Source organism: Scyliorhinus canicula, chromosome 9 (assembly GCF_902713615.1).
Source record: "Scyliorhinus canicula chromosome 9, sScyCan1.1, whole genome shotgun sequence".
Taxonomy (NCBI): domain Eukaryota; kingdom Metazoa; phylum Chordata; class Chondrichthyes; order Carcharhiniformes; family Scyliorhinidae; genus Scyliorhinus; species Scyliorhinus canicula.
In genome coordinates this window covers 102,754,779-102,772,837 of record NC_052154.1, presented here as the reverse complement: position 1 = coordinate 102,772,837, position 18,059 = coordinate 102,754,779, and the positions used below count along the sequence as shown (strand labels likewise).

Below are 18,059 nucleotides of genomic sequence, written 5' to 3'. Positions count from 1 at the left end.
GCCTTACAGGTGCAGAGATAGGCTATGTAAAGAGCTTGCCTTGTTGCTATGGAAATTTTTCTGAGTTAAAATAAAAACAAAAATAAAAACAGGGGCTGGTTTAGCACACTAGGCTAAATCGCTGGCTTTTAAAGCAGACCAAGGCAGGCCAGCAGCACGGTTCAATTCCCGTACCAGCCTCCCCGAACAGGCGCCGGAATGTGGCGGCTAGGGGCTTTTCACAGTAACTTCATTGAAGCCTACTTATGACAATAAGCGATTTTCATTTCATTTAAGGGGCTGGTTTAGCACACAGGGCTAAATTGCTGGCTTTTAAAGCGGACCAAGGCAGGCAAGCAGCACGGTTCAATTCCCGTAACAGATTCCCCGAACAGGCGCCAGAATGTGGCGACTAGGGGCTTTTCACAGTAACTTCATTGAAGCCTACTCGTGACAATAAGCGATTTTCATTTTTTCAAAGGCCCTCCAGTACCCAGCTTAGAGCCCATACAACAATTAGCATACTGAAATACCTGTGCCCCGGAGAAAACATTGTTTGATTAATCGACAAGGTTCTCTAATCTCTGCCATTAACTTTACAATTGTTGCTTTCACAAATTAAATGGTTTCAAGGGTTTGTGGTTGTTATTGATCTTTTAAATGTGTCTGAATGATTGACACTTTTATTAGCTTGTAGTGAAATTACATTTATTTCAGCACAAGAGAAATATTAATGAACTACTTTTTCAAAAATCTTTTTTTTGCACACATTACACAATAACTGCAGTTTATTGATTCTAGACAGTTTATGGTGGGTCAATGTGCATAGAAGGTCCATATATTTGCAGAAGGAGTGTGAGGAGCCTTGGGGCTGTGGTTGGGGGGGGGGGGGGGGGCTGTGGGAGCAGAAGGACAGATCTTGACATAGGGGGTGTGAGGTGAACCTTTTGACTAGGGGTCACAACTCCTCTGAGGGGTCGTGATCAACTCTTTAAAAGCCTAGTCTGATGCAATAAAAATTACAGAGGAGTAGGTCACGTCTATTCCCACAATGGAGGTGGCCAGGCCACTGGTGCAAGATGTGGGCTTCTGACAGGAATCATCCCTTTAAAGGCACTCCTGAAAATCAGACAGATTCCTCCTTTTTGGTGAAGGCATCCAGAAAACTCCTGCTCAAAAATTGCCACAGGATATTTAAACTTGAATTTCAGTACTGCACTGAACGGTTAGCCTGGGTGAATGGTCAGGGTGATTTTGTAATATGCCTTCAAAGGATTGCAGCATGACATCACTAGAAAGGAAATATATCATGCTATCCAGTTTTAATGTTACTTATGAACAGCCACTGCTCTGCTGCAGATGTATCTTCAAGTCTTATCTTTGTAAATGTGCTCTTGCATGTCTAGTCTCAAGAAATGAATCCACAATGTATTTATCCGATTCCTCATTAGTGATTGGTGTCTTTATGTCATTATAATAACACGACAAGTGAAGAGTGCATTTTTAGATATTAGACATCACACGGCAATCAGTTTAAAAACTCTAGTCCCATTATTTACTGGAGAAGTTAAAATCTTCAATTCTGATTTTTTAGAGACAAGCTGCCAATTGTAAAAAATGTACATTGTACAATTTAATAATTAGCTTATTGAAAGTGCAATATATGGGCGACTGCTAAGGGAGGCCAACACCAGCTGGATGAGAGGAGGGAGAAGTGGGAAGAAGACTTGGGTTTAAAATAGGGTGGGGACTCTGGAGCTAAGTACAGTACAGGGTCAACTCCACCTCCACATGCGCAAGGCTAAGTCTAATGCAGCTAAAAGTGGCACACAGAGTACACTTTCCAGAACCCGAATTAACAGTTTCTTCCTGGAGATGGAGGACAAATGCCAACGGTGCCAAGTAAGCCCGGCAATCCATGCCCACATGTTCTTGCCCCAGACTTGTTGGGTTTTGGACAGACTTCTTCGAGGCAATGTTCAAAGTGGTGGGGGTGAGGGTGGAGCCTTGGCCAAGAGTGGAAGAGTGGCGATCTTTGGGGTATCAGAACAGCCAGTTCTATTCATGGAGAGGAGGGCCAATGCCCTTACCTTTGCCACCCTAATCACTCACTGGAGTATCCTGCTTGGCTGACGGTCAACAGCACCAACCAAAATTGCACACTGGCTGCCCGACTAATCGGAATTTCTAAAAACGGAGAAAATTAAATTCACTGTACGCGGGTCATAGGAGGGCTTCCACGAATCATGGAGCTATTCACTTGGTTGTTCCAAGATCTACTTGTAGCTAACAACTAAGAAGTCAAAGAACAGAATAGCGGATGTGGAACCCAACCATGCCCAACAAAGAAGCATGGGAAGCTGCGCGACACCAACGTAACAGGTGCAGGTTACAAGTACAAGCACAAATAAATGACCCAGTTGGGGAGGGGGAAAGGATGGGGGGGGGTAAGCAAGGGAAACAGCCAGAGCCAAATAACCAATGGGGATCAAAAAACAGGAAACTTTCATTACCACTGCAGATAATGCAAGAACGACAATGAATGTACGTAAATAGTTGAAACCAACCGACGTATAAATAGGTTTCTTTATCCTCTGTTTGTCCATGCTTATTCTTGTTTTGTATACCACAAAAAACTCAATAGAAACTTTTAAAAAAAGATCAATATCTACCATTTTTCACAGTTGTTGACGGTTACAACTGTATCATTAATGTCATAATGTGTCCCATCTTCAGTATAACAGCCACACTTGTCAACACACTTCTTGGAATGTTCATCATAGAGGGGTTTATCCGCTGGACATTTGGGGTAACACCCTAAGAAACAAATCCAACACAAAGACAAGAAAGAAAGCTTTTTTTCAGGCTATTGAACAAATAACTAAATAGCCACTGTTAACCAAATGAACCCAAACTATTTCGGATTAACTAAATGCAAGTTGTTGTTTAAGCTTGTTTTAGATCGGATTTTGAATACATGTAGTTGCATATCAGTACATCATGCTACTGTTCTATTCTTTACAATTTCATTTACTATTGGTTCAAGGTTGCACACTTTACCTGCTAGCAATCATGTATAGTTGTTGGTTTTGTGCAACATGCCACTGTGAGCAAAGTCATTGAGTTAATTTTAAACCACCACTGACAGTGAGCCATTTAAAAGAGCTGGCTACTTATATATTTTTTAAATTATTTGAGTTATGTTGGCATTACTGTGGGTCCGGAGTCACATTTAGGCCAGACCAGGTAAGAGTGGCAGATTTCCTTCCTTAAAAGGCATTAATGAACCAGATGGGCTTTTAAGAAAATCGACAATGGTTTCATGGCCATCATTAGACTTCTTATTTCCAGTTCTAAACAAAATTGAATCACCATCTGCCATGGGATTTGACCTCAAGACCCTAGATTATTACCCTCGGTCTCTGGATTACTCTCTGGATCTAGCACAATACCACTATACCACCATATCCCCAGTAAGGTTAAGTTCAGAACTTAACTTTGGCCCATCATCTCTGCTCTGCAGGGTTCTGCCAGAAAAGCTGTACGCACGGAGAACACTTGGGAGCCTAATGAATTTATGCAGAACCCTTATAGCATTTTAACCAGGACCTGAGCAGGCAAAACTGTCATAGCTTTCCAGTCACATAGAAACAAGTCAGTTTAGTTGTCAAAACATTTCTCTTGTGGGACAGAGCAGTATATTCTACATGCCCACAAAGAATGCCGAACCTCATCGTAATAACCCCCACGAAGCCCAGAGGGATACCCTGAATGATTTCCCCATGAGACTCGTGGAATGTGAGCTTCCCCGTTAGTCAACGGTGGCCCGACTAGCTGGGGCCCATAAAAACATATTATAAAGGTCAGCCCAGACAGGGACCGGCATGGTGGTTGTCCCAACTGGACTTTACTCTGTATATGTATTTACTGCCGTGAGCAGACATTTTGTGACCATAAATAAATAGGCTTCACCTAACTGTTCGGCTACCTGGGTTTCACCACTGGTGAAGAGTGGAAATAAACTTTAACTCCGATTCTGGATGTTCTAGCCTCACCAGATTATTGCCGTGCAACAATGTGTTGGACATAATTTTGAAAAATACAGCTCTTAGGAAAGTTCGAGGCCTTCAACGCAGGCCTTGAGATTGGGCCCAGTACGCAGAGCGAATGAGGTACTTTTTCCAGGCTAATGGTGTCAGTGGAGATGACTGACAGAAGGTAATCTTCTTGACTGCCAGTCGGATCCTAACCTTCAGCATAATTAAAAGCCTCACATATCCAGCTGTCCCGGATTCAAAACCTTTTGATGAATTGGTATCTAACCATTATGACCCAAAACTCTCTGAAATGCAAATTCAATACTGCTATGCGGACTCCAGGGAAGTCAGTTACGGATTTCATGACTCGACTCCAAAGGCTGGTTGAGTATTGCGAAATTTGTTCCAACCTTTTCAGGGATGTTGAGGGACCTGTCGGTGTGCGGAATTAATAATATGGTCACACAAAGGAAGCTGCTGGCGGTGCCTATGCATGATTTGAAGAGAGCAATTGAACAAGCGCTGTCCTGCGAGAACGCGGAGAAAGGGATTCAGGAACCCCCAAGGTTCTATGGACTACAGTGTCCATAGTGCTTCTCGATCCCTGTACTGGAATCCAATCGCTTCCCAGGGCAGTGATCGAAAAGGCCAGATCACCGCTGAAACCACAACCAACAGTGCAAAGCTGCGACCGGACGAAATGATCAAGGGCCACCATGGACCGGCATGATACCTCCCCAGAGGACAAGGAGGAGATCCGGTAACATTTCCAAGCCTGTGGGAGTAGAACATGTGGCAACCTAGGCCGCCAGAACATACTACCCCTGGACAGGTTGGCTTGAACCAGGGCCTTGCATGTGGCCCAACCTCAGGAGAAGACATTATGCAATTGAACAGCATCATGGCCCCGAAAGTGGTGCCGATTGGCGTTACCGTACAGCTAAATGGACCCCTGGGTGATGGAGATAGACACAGGGGCTACAGTCTCTGGGCGCGATTCTCCGCTCCACATGCCGGGTGGGAGAATCGCGGGAGGGCCGGGCGACTCACGACACGCCGCCCTGGCACCCCCCACGATTCTCCCACGACCCGCTCGCAGAATCGCCGCCCGGCGTTTTTCACGGCGACCGGCAATTCTCCGGCCTGGATGGGCCGAGTGGCCTGATGTTCCCGACCTGTTCACGCCGGCGGCAACCACACCTGGTCGCTGCTGTCGCGACCATGGCGCCAAATCTTCGTTTGTGGCTCGTAGGGGACGGAGAGGGGAGTGAGCACCACGGCCGTGCTCGGGAGGGGACTGGCCCGCGATCGGTGCCCACCGATCGTCGGGCCGGCGTCTCCAAGCGACGCACTCTTTCCCCTCCGCCGCCCTGCAAGATCAAGCCGCCACGTCTTGCGGGGCAGCGGAGGGGAAGACGGCAACCACGCATGTGCGGGTTTGAGCCGGCCAACCTGCGCATGCGCGGCTGACGTCACTTAGGCACCGCTGTCGCGTCATTCTTGGTGCGCCGCCTTGGCGCAAGCGTAAAGGGCCGGCGGCCGAGATTTACGGAGCGCTAGCCCCCTGTGGGGGGGGGGGGTTGGAGTAGGGTGCGAGGAGCGGCCTGCAAGGCCGCCATGAAACTCGGCCGAGTTCACGATGGCCTTCCCAATGCCGCGTGGGAGCGGAGAATTCCGCCCTCTATCTCAGTCAGCAGGCTTTCCGCTGTCTTTGCACGGGAATCCTGCCATTAAACCTGCGCGACATTAAGACCAGGTTGGTGACGTGTACTGGGGAAACATTGCGCATTATTGAAACCACAGTGACCCACAGGCATACAGGCAGTCAGGCTGACTCTAATCATGGTGCAAAGGCTGGGGTCCAAACTGTTGGGCCATGGTTGGCTGCGAACACTCCACTTTGATTGGCAGCAGATTTTTTGGATGTGCACCGGAAACCTGCATGATATCCTTGGGAAGTATCCAGAGGTATTCCTAGAGGCTCCAGGGAAAATAAAAGGAGCCAAGGCATACATTTATGTTAACCCAGAGGCCCAACCCAGATACTTCAGAGCACGACTGATCTGCTACACCTTTCTCACAAAGATGGACACTCAGCTACAGCGTTGGGCCTGATGATGTTTAGCCATCATTTGTCCTGTACAATTTGCGGAATGGTGCATCAGTGGGCCCGGTGATGAAGACGGATAAGTGAGTTCGCCTCCACGTGGATTATAAACTAACCTCAAACAGGGCAACCACGTTACTCCATGCCGATTTGTATTCGAAACTGGCTGGAGGTTGCTCGTTCACAAAACTAGATATGAGCCACACATATCTTCATTTGTAATTGGACATTGCACCACACCCTAGCCAAGCTGTTCCAGTACAGCTGCAACACTGATATCTACCCGGCAATGTGAAAAATTGCGCAGCTGTGTCCTGTACATAAGAAACAGGACAAATCCAACCAAGCCAATTACCGCTCCATCAGTCTACTTTCCATCATCAGCAAAGTGATGGAAGGAGTCATCAGCAGTGCTATCAAGCAGTACTGACTCAGCAATAACCTGCTGACGGATGCTCAGTTTGGGTTCCTCCAGGATCACTCAACTCCTGATCTCATTACAGCCTTGATTCAAACATGGACTAAAGAGCTGAATGCCAGACGTGAGGTGAGAGTGACTGCCCTTGACATCAAGGTAGCAGTTGACTGAGTATGGCATCAAGGAGCCCTAGATAAACTGGAGTCAATAGGAATCAGGGAGAAAACTCCATGCCGCTTTGAGTCATACCTGACAGAAAGGAAGATGGCTGCGGTGGTTGGATGTTAATCATCTCAGCTCCAGGACATCATTGCAGGAGTTCCTCAGACTAGTGTCCTAGGCCCAACCATCTTCAGCTGCTTCATCACTGACCTCCCTTCCATCATGAGGTCAGAAGTGGAGATGTTTGCGGATGACTGCATAATATTCTGCACCATGCGCAACTCCTCGGATAATGAAGCAGTCCATGTAGAAATGCAGCAAAACCTGGACAATATCCAGGCCAGGGCTGAAAATTGGTAAACCTGGGCTGAGGTAAATGCGCTCTTGGTTCTTGCAAACACCAATTCGAAGTGGCTAGAGGTACACAGGATGACCTCCACCACTTCAAGAGCCATTGTTGAAAAATCAAGGTGCTCGTTTAGCTGGGATTTCAGAGGTGCTAGTCCTGGTAATTGATAACGGACCCGGGGGTGGGATTCTCCAACCCCCCTGCCGGGTCGGAGAATCGCTGGGGGACGGCGTGAATCACGCCCCGCCGGCTTCCGAATTCTCCGGCGCCGGGGTTTTGGTGGGGGTGGAAATCGCGCCGCGTCGGTCGGGGGCCATTGGCAGACATCCCCCCCCCCACGCGATTCTCCAGCCCACGATGGTCAGAGTGGCCGCCCGTATTCGGCCGGTCCCGCCGGCGTAAATCACAACTGGTCCTCACCGGCGGGACCTGGCTCCATGGGCGGCCTGCAGAGTCCTCAGGGGGGCGATAGGGGATCTGGCCCCAGGGGGTGCCCCCACGGTGGCCTGGCCCGCGATTTGGACCCACCGATTTGGAACACTCCAGCTGCTGTGAATCTCCGCCGTGGCCGGTGTGGAAAAGAACCCCCCTGCGCATGTGCTGGAATGACGCCAGCACATGCTGGCACTCTCGCGCATGCGCCGGCTGGCGGAGGCCCTTCAGCACCGGTTGGCGTGGCGCCAAGCCCCTTCCGCGCCGGCTGGTGTGACGCCAAATATTCCGCACGTTCGGGGCTGCCCGACGCTGGAGTGGTTCACGCCACTCCTATGCGCCGGAGTGGCCCGCCCTGCCATGTCGTGGAGAATCCCGCCCGTTTACATGCGACAGGCTCTCCACATTTTTTTGGAAAACATTTTATTAAGATTTTTAACAGTTTTAATACAAAACCTACAAATACACAGAATAACAATTAAACAGTAAGAGCCCCTTCCCCCACCCTCCGCCTTCCCTTACAACAGTAAAACATAGTGGCTTAATCCCCCCCCTACCCAGCCTAACCCCCAAACCCTTTCCCCTCCCTAACAGCTAACAGTGACCAGCTCTTTAAATTACAAAATAAACGGCCACTATATATGGTAATACCCTACCGCTGACCCTCCAATGGTAAACTTAACCTTCTCGAGATATAAATACTCCATCAAGTCACCCAGCCACACCAAGGTGCTTGGTGGTGTAGTCAAGGCATTGTCAAACTCGGGGGCGCGATCGACGGGTTGCGGAGCCGACCGTCGCGACGCTCCCGACCGCGCAAATCCGCGCGCAACAGGCGCAGCAGCTGGCTGTTAATAACGCCGGCTGCAAGCGGCCTTCAAAATGGCCACGAACGTGTGAAAAAAATGCAGCCGCACTGCGCATGCGTGCCAGATCCTCAGTGCGCAGCTTTCTTTTTGGAGATCGGAGGGATTTCATTTGTTTTTTTTTATCTTTTTCATTTATTTTATTCATTTTTTTTTACAAGTCTGGAGGGGGTTTATTTGATAAAAGTTTACAGGAAAAAATGCAGAATTTTGGAAAGATGGAGACTCCATACTTTCCGACACTGGAAGGCTTCACCGTCATCCAAAATGTTTCAATGGAGGAGCGTGGACGAGTATCAAAGGGGCCCAAAACCATTTCCTCCATATTTGTCAGCAGCAAACAAGGTAAGAGAAAATGGTGGGTCGCACAGGTCATTCAGCGTAGGCCACGAAGGTCGGCTGACGTGGGTCACAAAGGTCGGCCGGCATGGGCCGCCAAGGTTGGCCGGCGTGGGTCGCAAAGGTCGGCCAGGTTGAGAAGAGAGAACAGTACAGCACAGAACAGGCTCTTCGGCCCCGTTGTGCCGAGCAAAGATCACCCTACTCAAGCCCACGTATCTACCCTATACCCGTAACCCAACAATCCCCCCCCCCCCACTTAAACTTTTTTTTTTAGGACACTAAGGGCAATTTAGCATGGTCAATCCACCTAACCACCTAACCATCTTTGGACTGTGGGAGGAAACCGGAGCACCTGGAGGAAACCCACGCAGACACAGGGAGAATGTGCAGACTCCGCACAGACAGTGACCCAGCCGGGAATCGAACCTGGGACCCTGAAGCTGTGAAGCAATTATGCTAACCAGTATGCTACCGTGCTGCCCCACGGTCCCGAAGGTTGGCCGGTTGGTAAAATGGGTCCCCAGAGGAAAAGTTTGAAAAACACTGGTGTAGTCGACCTCCAGCCCATGATGATCCGCCTTCTTCCTACCAGCAAGGCAAAGGCCAGAACAATTGCCCCCGTCCCCATCCGGAGTTCTGGTGCAACTGAAACCTCCATAAACGCCACCAATGGGCAAGGCTCCAACCCAAAGTTCAGGATTGCTGACGTAGTCTCAAAAAAAAGGACCACCAGAAGTCAGTCAGCTTAAAGCATAACCAGAACATGTGCTCATGGTGTGCTGGGCCCCCAAACACGGATTACATTTATCATCCATCCCTTCAAAAAATCGACTCATTCTAGACTTCGCGAGATGTGCCCGTAAAACCATTTTCAGCTGAATGAGTCCCTGCTTCGCACAGGACAAGGTCGCGTATACTCTCTTCAGTGCTTCACTCCAAACCTCCTCCAAGATTGGTCCCAGGTCCTCAATCCACTCTGCCTTCATAGAATCATAGAATTTCTGTGCAGAAACAGGCCATTCGGCCCATCGAGTCTACACCGGCCCCTGAAAGAGCACCTTACCTAAACACACATTTCCACCTTATCCCTGTAACCCAGCAACCCCACTGTAATGAACTCCAATTGGCTTTATTGGTTGGCCAATTGGAGTATGAGCTCCCTCAATGATAGCTCATTGAGGGGGCTAATATAATCATCTGTGTAGGCTTTGTGAAGAGTCTTAAGTTGACTGGACTGCTAGCAGCACTGTTTATAGCTGCTCCTGTAATATCGTTATTGTAAATAAATATTGGTGTGGTGATGGAACTCCTGCCTCCCGTGGATTACTACAGTGGCGACGAGGTAAACTAAGAATTTTGCGGAGACCAGCTGCCGCACTCGGAGGGTAAGCCTTGCCATTTTAAAAATGCCGTTTTTTGGAAGGTTAGAGGCATTCGACACGGCTATTGAGGACTGGTCCCAGTAAGTGGAGAGAATGTGTTACTTCTTCCGGGCAAATGATATACTGACGGACGAAAGGAGACGGCTTATCCTGCTGTCGGCTTGTGGACCCTCAGCTTTCGCCATTATACGTAGTCTGACTTATCCCGATGCGCCAGACACAAAAACTTTCCAAGAAGTAACGGAATTGGTGAAAGAGCACTACGACCCAAAACCACCCCTCATTTTGCGTAGATACAGATTCTACACAGCGAAGCGGGAAGACAGGGAGTCAGTCACAAATTTCTTGACCCGCCTGAGAAGGCTGGCGGAAAAATGTGAGTTCAGCCCGATGCTAAATGAAATGCTTCGGGACCGGTTAGTGTGTGGTATAAACGACCTCACAATACAGAAACGCCTGTTGGCGGAAACGGAGCTAGACTGCAGGCAGGCGTTACAGCTTGCACTGTCCCTAGAAAAGGCAACAAGTGGGGCGCAGGAACTACAGGACACGCCAATAGAGGTAGATACCTGTCAGAGGGACTACCACAACGGGTCCTTCTACCAGATAGCCGCTCTCAGGAAAAACCTGAGGAATAGAGGGAAAAAGGAAAACCCCAGAACTGCCCCCAAATCTGCCAGGACTAACTGGAGACAGGGGGAAGTACCGGCTGAGGCTCCCCCAACAGAGAAGGACCGTTTCTGGCACCAGACAGAGTGGGGTAACAACGACAGAAACCCTAGAAGGAGGTGGCAAAAGAGGAATAGCAGGTGGGGACGCAGGGAAGTACACAACCTTGACGCCCCATCCTCCTCCGAAGGGGAACAATTATATAATATTGCAACGAAGAAAGGGGCAGCAGGGTAGCATGATGGTTAGCATAAATGCTTCACAGCTCCAGGGCCCCAGGTTCGATTCCCGGCTGGGTCACTGTCTGTGTGGAGTCTGCACGTCCTCCCCCTGTGTGCGTGGGTTTCCTCCGGGTGCTCTGGTTTCCTCCCACAGTCCAAAGATGTGCGGGTTAGGTGGATTGGCCATGCTAAATTGCCCGTAGTGTCCTAATAAAAAAATAAGGTTAAGGGGAGGTTGTTGGGTTATGGGTATAGGGTGGATACGTGGGTTTGAGTAGGGTGATCATGGCTCGGCACAACATTGAGGGCCGAAGGGCCTGTTCTGTGCTGTACTGTTCTATGTTCTAAAGCAGAACCCATTAGGATTACCCCACGGGTGAACGGGCGGCCGACAATAATGGAAATAGACACGGGTGCGGCCGTATCAGTAATGGGAGTGGCAGCATTTAGAAAAATCAAAGATGGACTCCAGCCACTAACCCTAACAAAAATATTGACGAAACTTAAAACCTACACAGGGGAACCCCTGGAAGTTCTAGGCACGACTCATGTTCCCGTGGAATATGAGAAACAATTGCTCAGATTACCGTTGACTATAGTAGAGGGCTCCGGACCGAGCTTAATTGGACGGAACTGGCTGAAAGACCTAAAATTAGATTGGATGAAAATTTTCCAGAGTGGAAGCGGGCAGTTGAGTGGAGTACTCCAAAAATACCCGGAGGTCTTCCAGGAAGGTTTGGGGGAAATCCTAGGCGCCAAAGCAACTTTGCACGTGGATCCAGAAGCCCTTCCGAAATTTTGTAAGGCCAGGCCGGTACCTTTTGCATTAAGGAAGAAAGTAGATGATGAAATAGAAAGGTTACAGCGTTACAGTTCTCGGAATGGGCAGCGCCGGTGGTACCAATTTTGAAGCCAGATGGCTCGATACGTCTCTGTGGAGGTTTCAAACAGACAGTAAACAAATACGCACTGCTGGACAAATACCCAATCCCGAAAATAGACGACCTATATGCCAAATTGGCAGGTGGGCTTTTGTTCACGAAACTGGACATGAGCCACGCCTACCTGCAGTTAAAACTGGACAAGGGCTCCCAGAAGTTCGCTACGATCAACACCCTGAAGGGCCTTTTTCGTTACACTAGACTACCTTTCGGAGTGTCATCAGCCTGCACTATATTCCAGCGTACGATGGAAAATATTCTGCAGGGACTACCGCAGGTGGCGATTTATTTGGACGATGTCTTAATCACGGGTAGGACAAACAGGGAACACTTAAGGAACCTGGAGGAAGTGCTCAGGCGTTTCGCAAAGGCAGGCGTACGGTTAAAAAGGGAAAAATGTGTTTTTCTGGCCCCTGGCATACCTGGGATATAAAGTAGACGAGTCGGGCTTACACCCATTGGAAGACAGAGCAAGGGCAATAAAAGTAGCCCCAGCTCCCACCACGGTCCAGGAGTTACGATCATTTGTTTGTAGCTGCTCCTGTAATATCGTTATTGTAAATAAATATTGGTGTCGTGACGGAACTCCTGCCTCCCGTGGATTACTACACCCACCTAACCTTTGAACACTACAGGGCAATTTAGTGTGACAAATCCACTTAACGAGCCCATCTATGGTATGTGGGAGGAAACCGGAGAACAGTGAGGATGTGCAGATTCTGCACAGGCAGTGATCCAAGCCAGGAATCGAACCCGGGTCCCTGGCACTGTGAAGCAACAGTGCTAATCACTGAGCTACCATGCCGGCCACAGCAGAGCACGTCTCCTCCCCCATCGTCTGTTACTATATACCCGATATTTGGCCACCTCCCATCCAGAGCATGGTAAGATCCTCTCGAGCAAGGTAGAAGTCTGTAAGCCACATTTGTTTTTCAGTTCCCTTAGACTAGCAAACTGACCTTCTAAAAATAAGAGTTCCACTTTGTCAAAATCTTTATCCACCCATTCCCTAAATTTCACATCCAACCTAGCAGGTTCAAATAACTGGTTCGCACAGATGGGGATCATCTGAGAGGCAGCCCTGAAATTAAAACAATTTTGGACATGGTTACTGCTACTGAATTAGACAAGTGTTTCTTTGGTATCACGGTAACGGAGCTGATACTGGCGCCACTAAGCTTGCTCTCCTCATAGACTCTGCTTTCACCCAGACCCAAAGCTTATCCAAATCTCCAAACCATTCTTGCACCTTTTCAGCATTAGTCGCCCAATAATAGGATTGAAAGTTTGGCAAGGCCAAGCCCCCAAATTGTCTCTCCCTCTGGAGCACCGTTCTCCTTGTAGTGATATGCATAAGCAATTGTACATGTAAAAATGTTTGACCTCCGACAACTAGGTGGCAGGTAGGTTATACCATGTGACACTGTAACCTAGAGGGAGCCTGTAGGAGAATTTGTCATGGATAGTTGTGTTTGTTCCAGTTTATTAGCTTTAGTTTCCAACCCACAGTTTGTTATATTCGACTGTCTTGAACGCGATGCTCTTTGGTGTGTCAACTCAATCATTGTCACAGACACATAACACTCCTGATCCTCGAGCTCTTAACCCCCCAGATCCTCGAGCTCTTAACCCCCCAAATAAATCTAGTCACCAGACGGTCAACTTCTCTGAAAATAGCCTTGGGCAAGAATATCGGAAGGCACTGGAATAAAAATAAAAATCTTGGCAAGGTGTTCATCTTAACCGATTGCACTCAGCCAGCCAGGGATAAGGGGAGACCGTCCATCTTTGCTAGTCAGGTTTGACCTTTGCCATCGTATAATTTAACCTCCGGAGTTTCCCAATCCCTTGCTGTCTGGACACCCAAATACCAAAAGTGACTCCAGCAAGCTGGAACAGTAATCCCCTAAGTCGCCAGATCAGTACTCCCCTAAGCCCCCCTCTCTGCCTCGGACCTCAACCACAAGTATTCATTCACTCTTTTCTATATTTATCGTATAGCCAGAGAAGGCCCCAAAATGCTGCAAGATCCCCATAATGTTATCTATTGACACCTCCGGATCATTCACATATAATAGTAAGTCGTTGGCGTACCGCAAGCCCCTGTATTCCAACCCGCCTCTAACTATTCCTCCCCATATATTCGAGGACCCCAGGGTCTTGGCTAGTGGCTCTATTGCTAGTGCAAATAGCAAAGAGGACAAGGACATCCCTGCCTTGCTCCCCGGTAAAGACGAAAGGAACCGGAGGTCACATTGTTAGTGCAAATACTGGCAAATGGGGCAGTATACAACAGCTGCCTCCATGCTCAAAGCCCGGACCAAATCCAAATTGTTCTAATACCACAAACAGATACTCCCACTCTACCTAGCCGAACCCCTTCTGTGCATCAAGCAAGATTATGATCTCGGGGACCCTCCCCAGAACAAGCACCACATTCAACAATGTCCCACACTCGATATTTAACCTCCACCCCTTAACAAAACCTGTTTGATCTTTTCCCTGGCTGACAAGGTTTCAGTCTTAATGCCAACACTGTAACTTACATCTTCACGTTCACATTTAATAGGGAGATTGAACGATACAACCCACACTCCAACGGATGTCTTTTTTCAAAGCAGGGAAATCGAAGCCTGCCTCAGAGTTTGTGGCAGAGCTGCTCTCTTCAAGGAGTCCCTGAACATCCCTAACAATAGAGGGCCTAATAGGTCTATGAATTTTTTATAGAATTCCACCGGAAACCCGTTGGATCCGTGTGCCTTCGCAAACTCCATCAATTTCAGCGCCTGCTTGATCTCACCAAACTCCAGTGAAGCTTCAAAGTCCTCTCATAGCTCCCCCTCCACCTTGGGAAACTCCAGCTCACCCCAATAATCCACCATATCTTTCTCACCCTGTGGAGGCTCAGACCTGTATAGATTTTGGTTAAAGGTTTTGATATATCGCATTTATCCTCTCCTAAATCCCGTGCCCCAATCTGGGCAATATCCCTCTCTGCCTCCCGTTTCCTCAGTTGACATACCAGAAGCTGACTTGCTTTCTCCCATAATCGTAAATAGCCGCTTTAGCTTGCCTCAGCTGTCGTACCGCCCAATCTGTAGTGATCAGATTAAACTGTGTTTCAGCTTTTTCCTCTCTGCTAATAGTTCTGGGGCTGGACTGTCCACACACTTATGATCTACCTCTCTAATATCGTCTACTAGTTCTTTCCACTGCCTCCTTATTTCCAGCTCAAGTAGGGGCTTTGAAAGATATAGGGCGCGATTCTCCCAAACAGGGAGAAATCGTAAGGCTGGCGTCAAAAACGGGTGGGTTTGACGCCAGCCTCCCCCTCCCCGACCGGGAACCGATTCTGGTCCCCGGTCGGGGCTAGCATGCCGCGGCTGTGAACTCCAGCATCGCGGGCTTAACGAATTTCGTTAAGCCCGCTTGCCAGAGTTTGCGACGGCTGACGCGTCACATGACGTCGGCCGCGCATGCGCGGATTGGAAGACTCCAACCCGCGCATGCGCGGGTGACATCATCACGCATTTGCGCGAAACCAGCGCATGCGCGGGCCGGGATGCCCCTCAGCCGCCCCGCGAATGGATACAGCGGGGCGGCGGAAGGACAAAGAGTGCGTGGGAATCGGACCCGCTGCCCGCGATCGGTGCCCACCGATCGCGGGCCCATGGCACCCTCGGCACGGCCGTGGTACTGCCGTGCCAATCGGTGCCATGGTTGCCAAGATCCGAACTTTACGGCCGTTTTTACGAACGGTCAGACCAGGTGTGTTTGACGTTCGTAAAAACGGCCGTAAAGGGCTTGGACTTCGGCCCATCGGCCAGCTGAGAATCGCTGCTCGCCGTAAAAAAACGGCGGCAGCGATTCGTGTCGGGAGTCGGGCGTGGGGGGAGAATAGCGGGAGGGCGTCAAACTAGCGTGGCCGTAAAAATTTACGACCCCCGCTATTCTCTGCACCGTCGTGAGTGCGGAGAATTTCGCCCATAATTTCTCCCCTAATTAGAACCTCCAGCGCTTCCCATAGTGCTGAAGGAGGGAACTCCCCACTGTCATTGTTCAAAATATAATCCTGGAAAGTCCCTGAGATCCTTACACAGAACCCAATGTTCACTAGCAGATCCACATCCATCTGCACCCCTTTTGATGCCCTCTGCCTGCACCGAACTCTAGGTCCATCCAATACGGGGCATGGTCAGAAATGACCACTGCTGTGTACTCAGATTTCTTCTCCTGCCACTAGTGCTCGGCTTATGACAAAATAGTCAATCCTGGAAAAAATATTGTGTACTGAGGAGAAGAACGAAAACTCTTTTTTCCCCCAGGTGTCCGAACCTCCATGTGTCTGATCCCCCGTTTCTTCCATAAAAGTTATTAGTGCCTTAGCCATACCCCCAGGACCAGCGATCTTGGCCTAGAACTCTTGGGTCTAGCACACAATTCATGTCTCCTCCCATAGTAAGCTGATGGTGTCTTGATTCAGTATCCTTGCCAGCAGCCATTTCGTGAACATTGTATCATTCAATTCAGGGTATACACATTCACAAACATCACTTGTATCCCTTCTAACATCACCATTACTATAACATGCCTTCTTCACGCATCTTCTAATACTTTCTCCGAACGAAACCTGACCTCCACCCCCGGGTCCTGGTGCCAAATCCAGAGTGGAAAACTTGGCTCACCAAGCCTTCTGAAGATGCACCTGATCTCGCTTGCGCATGTAGAGGAATGTCACATCACTTCCAAATTCTTTAAATGAGCAAAAACCAACTCTCTTTCGATTGGGCCTCCAGGCCCCGCACATTCCAGGTGACCACACTTGTTGGGTGTTGCTTACCCGCATCCACCTCCCCAGGTTAGAGTCAGTCATTACCACTGCAAAATCATTGTAAGGAGGCCAATTGGCCCATTGAACCCTTTGAAAGAGTGCCCTACTTAAGCCCACAGCTCCACCCTATCCCCGGAACCCAGTAACCCTACCTAACCTTTTGGACACTGAGGGCAGTTTAGCATGGCCAGTCCACCTAACCTGCACCTCTTTGGACTGTGTGAGGAAACCGGAGCACCGGGAGGAAACCCACGCAGACATGGGGAGAAAAGTCCAAACTCCACACAGATGGTCACCCAAGGCTGGAATTGAGCCCGGGTACCTGGAGCTGTGAGGCAGCAGTGCTAACCACTGTGCCACTATGCCGCCCCCATAGCTTCGCCAATGATTTCCAAGCTGCAAGCCCACCTAAGCTGCCGACCCATCCCACCTAACTGGTGAAGCTGAAGAAGGTAACTGGTCACTATCAGTTTCTACCCCCCCTCCCCAAGTCAACAGATAGCCTGTTGTCTTTTCTAACTCCCTGTCCCCCTCTCCCCCATTCCCTTTTAGACCTATTGAGCTTTGGCCCGGTAAGTCACAGCCCCATTCCCCACTTGACTTCCGGTAACCAGTTTATTTTCTAATGTTAGTAAGGTGACCACTCAACCCCACGTCCCTTAACTATTCCTTAACCATCGCCTTCATTTCTGCCCCAAGCTTGTCTCTCCTGCTGATCCTCTTGCCATCAATAATGAACAAAAACCTTAAACTGAGGAAAGACACCCCCAATCCCCTGCAATCATTGAATCAATAAAAAAGGATAATCTTAAAAAAAACAGAGGAAACAACCCCATCCAAACAATTCCACCATTAACCCAACTCAATTTGTAACAACATGAACATGAACAAAAAAACAGTACACTATTAACACCCCAACAGTCCAACCTCCGCACGCATACCTTAAACTGGGCCCAGATCACGATCTCTGATAAAGTCCTCAACCTGTTCGGGAGTTTCGAAAGGGAAATCTTTTGAGTCAAATGTGATTCTTAGCTTTACTGGGTTCAGAACCCCAAATCGCCATTATTTTGAGGGTGATGGGCATGGCCACTTCCCCCTCCATCTTTAATGCATCCTTGTTCGGGCTCGACGTTTGTAATTTCAACTCTCTGCCCCTCTTTGATGTCAATTTCGACATTGCAAGCTTTTCAGCTGATTGAAAATTTCCGATTGAAGAAATTCCTCACCGATTGGGCAGATAAGCCCAAAATGCCAGAGCTTGCGTGGAGCCATGCGAGATGTGGTCGTTACTTCATGCTGCCACACCAGAAGTCTCAGGTT

General features: G+C 48.9%; 1 protein-coding gene across 1 annotated transcript in view; it reads right to left on the bottom strand.

Moving 5' to 3' along the window:
- The window catches only part of LOC119970928 (mucin-2-like), a 254,661-nt gene that overhangs the window by 141,917 nt on the left and 94,685 nt on the right, over nucleotides 1–18,059 (bottom strand). Inside the window, exon 26 of the mRNA XM_038806037.1 lies at nucleotides 2,652–2,796. Within this exon, the coding sequence (XP_038661965.1) occupies nucleotides 2,652–2,796 (145 nt within the window). The remainder of the gene's footprint in view (nucleotides 1–2,651; nucleotides 2,797–18,059) is intronic.